At 31.4% G+C, this 6,412-nt stretch overlaps 1 protein-coding gene across 1 annotated transcript; it reads left to right on the top strand.

The window, feature by feature from the left end:
- The first annotated feature begins 2,994 nt into the window (after positions 1–2,994).
- LOC124372387 lies at positions 2,995–4,317 on the top strand. The gene is made up of 2 exons (XM_046830775.1): positions 2,995–3,259; positions 3,938–4,317. The coding sequence occupies exons 1-2, from the start codon at positions 3,172–3,174 to the stop codon at positions 4,204–4,206; spliced, it is 357 nt and encodes a 118-aa protein (XP_046686731.1). The 5' UTR covers positions 2,995–3,171; the 3' UTR covers positions 4,207–4,317.
- The last annotated feature ends 2,095 nt before the right edge of the window (positions 4,318–6,412 follow it).

Here is a 6,412-nt window from a genome sequence, read left to right as displayed (position 1 = left end):
TTATAAAGTGCGTATCGAAAATATTTAATTAGCGTATATCATAATCTTCAAGACGCATTAACTCTGTGCCTTTTATTCTTCAAAGACGTTTTACCGTCGAAGATTGTAACTTTTATGAACTGTTTTAAAAAATTTCTATTTCTTAAAACAGTGAAAACCAATGAATTTTCCTTGAACACTCTATTATTTAATCACAGAACGACAAAGACGTGATTATTAGTTTACCACAACAGCTGTTTCCAATACATTAAAACCACAACTACTGGACTGATCTAAATACTTGCTTCTCTGCTGAACATCTCACAAGTTTACATTGAATCCATTGCATGTACGAGGAACTTCTAGTCATCCTTCAAGAGTTCATCACAAGACATAAAGAATGAAGAGCCATATAAATAAAAAAAGTTAAACTGGCTTACGAGTACATATCAAACATAAAACTAAAAATTTAATTATATACAACGCAAAATCATGCAGAACATATAGAGAATTAAATGAGATGTTTAGATTTGAAATGTTGCAAGACACATGGTGTGGCGTATTATTGTCTTGTAAAAGAATATGATATATGGCGTTACTACCTTTGCTTTGGGTGAAATATTAGATCAGAACGCCTAGACAGAGCTTCAAGCAGCTGTATGGTATGTTTTGAACTTTTTACTATTATATTATGAAGTCATTTGAAAATAAAATTAAAATTATTTGTTTTTCTGCTAGTTGTGTTATTCTTTGTAATTTTTTAGTATACAAACAAACAAGTTTAATCACAATTTACATTTACGTTTTTAGTTTTGATGGCAATTTAAATGAATTGTTAGTTTAATATTTAACAGGAGTACTAATAAACAGTCGTTCTTATACATACGAGTGTTACAATATCGCAGACGTATTGCAACACTTTAGCTACATAAAAACTGCATTTGCATACATTACCTCTTGCTCTTTATAATGCAAAATAACAAGCAGATTATTTATTACCTTGAAAACTATATTTTTTAGAATAAAGTATAAAAACGTTGGTAGTGAGGTAGTATAAACTTTGTTGTAAAAGGATAAATGTTTTTCTTATGGATTCCCTTGACGATACAATGTTTTTGTACTCAGGAACCAGTAAGAGACTGTGTTGGTTCTCCGCACAGAGTTAATTAAAAGAAAACACGGACCATAATTAAAGGTGGTCTGGTAAACAGATTGTATGTAAGGGAAAGCACCTTGTATAACAGAATAATGCAAAGGAAAACTGAGTAATAAACACAATGTTTATTTAATTAAGGAATAACATCGAATCCAATTAAGCTTTTTCTATCAAGGAATAGCATAAGATAAAAATAATATATGGACTTATCAGCATAATCACCATAAGTAGTTTAATCACACAAGATTTCCGGCCTTGTAACATTTACTTACGTCCCAATGTCGTGTAAAAATTCTTTATATTATCATGCGCACTATATATCATGTCATTCAACAAACCCAAACTGAGAAAGGAGTATGAAATCTATTACATAAAATACATTTTTTCTACTGATTCCTAACACTAATTATTTAAAATGTAATCTTTTTTGATATTTGACTTGAAAATGTTTCAACAGGCGCCATTTTCTTAATATGAAATAAAATAACTTCTTTATTTTTTATTAATTTCCTTTTATTTCCTCATTCTGATTTGAGAAGTTTCATGGGTGTAACTTAACTAATTCTAGAGTAATTAATGTTACAATACAAAATACAAAACGATGGCTAGCGGCTAAACAAGACATTTTTCGACCTACATTTATGTTTAATATCACCCACATAAGTTTGTGACACCCCTTTGTGAATATCCCGTCTAATTATTTATGTTTTTAATTAAATACACATTACGAGTTGTGTGTGTAATGTGTAATAAGTGTGTGTTATTATTCACAGAATTCCCTTAGATAGTTTTTTGTGCACTACAAACTTATTTTTATTTTATTTAAGAAATTAACCAAACTAAAGCATTTAACGTAACAAAATCACATAAAAAATATAACTTTAGAGGCATAAGTTTTTTTTTCGGACCCTGCCGCAGCTTCCAGAAGCACCTAGCGTCCATATTGTGCGGAAAAAACACGCTCCTGTACCGACGTGCGTGGCGGCTATGTCTACAGCGCGTGTAGACCCCTTTCCATCAAGGTAGGATGTAATATTATATTTATAAAACGTTATGTTCAATTATGTTAATCTCAGAATATGTGGTAACTTATAACTAGATTAAGCTTTTTAAAACGGCTATCCATCAAAATTATTAATAAAAATAAGTATAAACGCATACTTATATCTGTACCTCAGAACCATATGAGCCTAAGTCCAAAATTTCTTATTTTTTAGGTTATTGCACGTATGTTCTTAAAATTTCATTTTACATCCAGCCATACCATCGTAACTCCGCTAAAAATTCTATTTTTATGATTTATCAAAGGTTATATGAGTCTAAGTCCTGAGGTATATCAGAACCAGACAAACTTAACTCCACCTATGATGTTATGGTTCTGAACATTGAGCATTTCAGCAAAAACCTAAGTCCACAAAATGGACTTGCCATTGTCTGGCCCTAGCCACTATACTCATTTAGTCTCAAGTCCTGTTTTCTGAACAGCTGATGACTGTCAATAATACTGTTGATATTGCTGCTGCCTGCTATTAGAGAGATTATTGAGGTTAGGACTGAGCTGTACTAATCAAAGTTTTATTCTACTTTTAACAAAACGTTTTTGGTATTAATATGGAAAGTAGGGGAAAGTTTATACTTTCCAAATTGAAAAACCTTAATACGTTCACTGAAGATAATCTGAAACCTGAAACTAATGATTGTCCTAGCAATCAATCAGTAGAAGTTCCACGAAGAAATTCCACTCCTTCACCGACTTTAAAACCGAATTAAAAGTAAGTATTTTTTTAAATATGTTTACAAGCTAAACAATATGTAAAACTTAAAGTAAAATTCGAATTTTTATACTCAGACCTCAAGGAACAATTTTTATTATTATTATTATTATTATTAGCCTAGGTTTAGAACATTGTTGTGCCAATAGGAGAAGTAGGCCTAAGTGTATGTTTGATTTTCAATTTTATTTCTAGGTATTGAATCCAGATTGCACATCCATCCTCGTTTTACCTGACAATGACTCAACCCAATGGAATTTTAACATGCATGAAAGTGAAAATATCCAAGTTGAAAGAGAAACTAGTAAAGACGTACATCTTCTTAATTTCATTTCAACTCCAGTAGAACCAGGTGAGATTAGTAGGTACATAATACATCTAGGCTCAGTTTAAATAAATTTCAGTAAATTTATGGTTGTTATAAAAATCTTTTTTGTGTAAATTACTGTTATGTTTAACCATTTAACCATATTGTAGCAGGTATTTATCGGGGGCTTTAGCCTACCCTAGCAATAATTTAGGTTCCATTTCAATCGTGTTAAGCTGGGCCTAGACCTAGTACATTGTCATTAGACTGTAAATGCTGTAGTCGGTAGGGACAGAGAGCATTAATTTCATACGATAATAGTTATATTTTAGGGGTTCTTTGTCTTTCCGACTTGTTATTCTACCTAATTTAACATTCTACATGTTTTAACAGAAATTATACTTCAATATGAAAAACTTCGTGAGTGACGAGTAAATTACACATAATTACCAAAAACATGATAAAAATTCAATAGAAATCCACTTTAACGATATAATATTTTTTATATCCACATTCTTTGTGTAGGCTATCTATATAATGAACTAATCAATGTTTTGGCGGAACATCAATTTAAAAAATTAAAATAAATTGGACAAAACCGAGTGAATTTCTCTATTTCTTGAAGGCTGGGAAACACTTGTAGGAAAGAAAGCTCTATGTTATTAAAAGCAAAACACTAAATAAAATTAAATATTCAAAATATCTTAACAATTTTTTTTTCAGAGTCAAATGAATGGGAGCTAGAGACGATAACACAAGTGACAAACATGGAACAAGAATCTGGAGCATCGACAACACTGGAAGATTTAGATGATGCGCTATCTTCTGTGAGCGACCTATTTGAGAATGACATCGATGATCCAACATACACTCCACCTTCAGGTTCAGAGAGTGATTCAACTTTAAGTAACGATTTAGAACAAGTACAAAGTCAATCTGTAAGTACAAATACTACAGCAAATAATAATAATATAATACCTCTGGTACCATAAACCGATTCAGATGACACGGAGAGCGAGTTACCGATAGTTACTCAACCTAAAAATAAAGGAAGAAAAAGAATAAGGAATGAAAAAAAGTGGAAAAAAAACATTAGAAAGCAGGGACGGAATTTCTGGAAAAGAGGATGTCAATTAAAGGAGATATTGTAAAGAAAGAACTTTTAAGACTCCTTGTAAAACTACTTGTCGCTTGAAATGCTCTCAGCGCATAAGTCATGCACAAAGAGTACACATTCATTCTGACTATTATAATAGTGAAAGAAACTTAAGTTCTAAACGCCAGTATATAGTTTTCTTGTATTACAAACCAAGCCAATAGCCAGGTCACGACAAAGAGATGGTTCTAGAAATAGTAGAAAAAACAGCCATACTTATTTTCTCAAATGGGATAACAATTTTGAAAAAGTTTGCAAACAATTTTTCTTGAACACACTAGTAATATCAGAAACATTTTGTTAAGTTTGCTCTCTTAAAAACCCAAAGTACTGGTATGGTTGAACCAGACCATCGTGGCAAACATGTACCAGGAAACAAAATACCAGAGACAGCAAAGGATATCATAAGAAACCACATATCAAAATATCCAGCATATGAAGTTCACTATAGTAGGGAAAGGACAAACAAAAAATACTTGGGTAATGATTTAAAACATTTCCATAATTGTATACATGTATGAAAATGAATGTAAAGAAAAAAATAATCAAACCCGAAAAGAAATGGTTATTTTCAGAAATTTTCAATAGAGAATACAATTTGTCATCTTCATTTGCCAGACAATGACACATGTGATTTTTTGTGACAGAATTGATTGCCAATTAAAGAATGCAAAACGGTGAGCAAAAAGAAAACTTCAAGCAGAAAGCAGAAGCATTCTAGATGAAGCAGCACGTAGATACCATTTGAAAAAGAAGATAAGCTTTTGGGACAAGGAAATGAAAAATTTAAAAGTTGTTTATGGCAGACCTACAGAAGTGTCTTCCTACTCCAGCTCTCAAAAAACTGTCAAAGCTTCTACTTGAGAAAGCTCTGGACTCTAAACTACACCATTGACGACAGTAGTGGAAAGAAAACGTGGTGCATGATTTGGAATGAGACACTGCAGGTAGAGGTGGAAGTGAGATGGCTTCTTGTTTGTTTACCTGGGCAAATGAAGAGCTCAATAAAAGCAGCATTGACACTCTGACTGTTTGGACCGATAACTGCAGCGGTCAAAATAGAAATATTAATATGATTTTTATGTACATTTGGATTTTGAAAACTCTACCAACATTAATGAAATAAACCACAAATTTTTATTAGCTGGGCATACACATATGGAGGTAGATGGTAAACATGGATTAATAGAAAGAGCAAATATAAAGCATCTTAAAAACTAACACACAATATTTTACTTACTAATGAATTGGCGGGCGGAACTCTCATCGCATCTTGTAGGCATATTAAAAAACCCATTACTATTTGTAAAAAGAAACATCGTCTCATTGAACACTTTCTATGATTTTCTTTTTCGCGTTACTTAATATAAAGAATGGACCATTAAATAAACAGGCAATAAAAATACTATTTTGAGAACCACTTGTCGCTCATTTTCCAACATCACTGTTATGGTTACAGCGTTCGAAGAGAAGAACTTGGTATACTGTTACTATTAAAACAAAGCTATTGATGATGTATGATTTTAAAAAGTGTGGATTTGAGAAGATAAATAAGAGAAAAGAAACAATCATTGCCTGAATCAGTTCCCGAAAAACTTAAGATCCTGAGCAAGAAGGAAAATAGATGTAAATGGATAAAATTCAGAAGATTTTAATGACAATCCTCCAGGTGGGTCCCTGAAGAAATACAAGGCTTTACTTTGAGAACCTTCCACATGGGGCTAAGTCGTGAAAAATTGACTTTCCAGATATCAGTTCAGACATTATTAGAATTAATTTCTTACCTTATTATTTAGTAGTTTTTATAATGCAGTTGTAATAAGTGTTTTATTGACGAAACAATGTATATTAGTTGCTAATTGGAAATACAATGCTCTTAAAAAAAAAAAAAAAAAATAAAAAAAAAAAATTGTAATTATTTTGCTTTTTTGTTAAAAAAAAAACAAAGTCCAAATAGACATTAAAACAAATGTTTTTGATTTTAGAAAAAACAACTTTCCAGATGGCCATTACAACATTGTTAGATTAAATATATTTTATCT

Source organism: Homalodisca vitripennis, unplaced genomic scaffold, assembly GCF_021130785.1.
Source record: "Homalodisca vitripennis isolate AUS2020 unplaced genomic scaffold, UT_GWSS_2.1 ScUCBcl_3058;HRSCAF=8323, whole genome shotgun sequence".
Lineage (NCBI taxonomy): Eukaryota > Metazoa > Arthropoda > Insecta > Hemiptera > Cicadellidae > Homalodisca > Homalodisca vitripennis.
The sequence above is the reverse complement of the archived record's forward strand: the minus strand, read 5'-3'. Positions and strand labels throughout refer to the sequence as shown.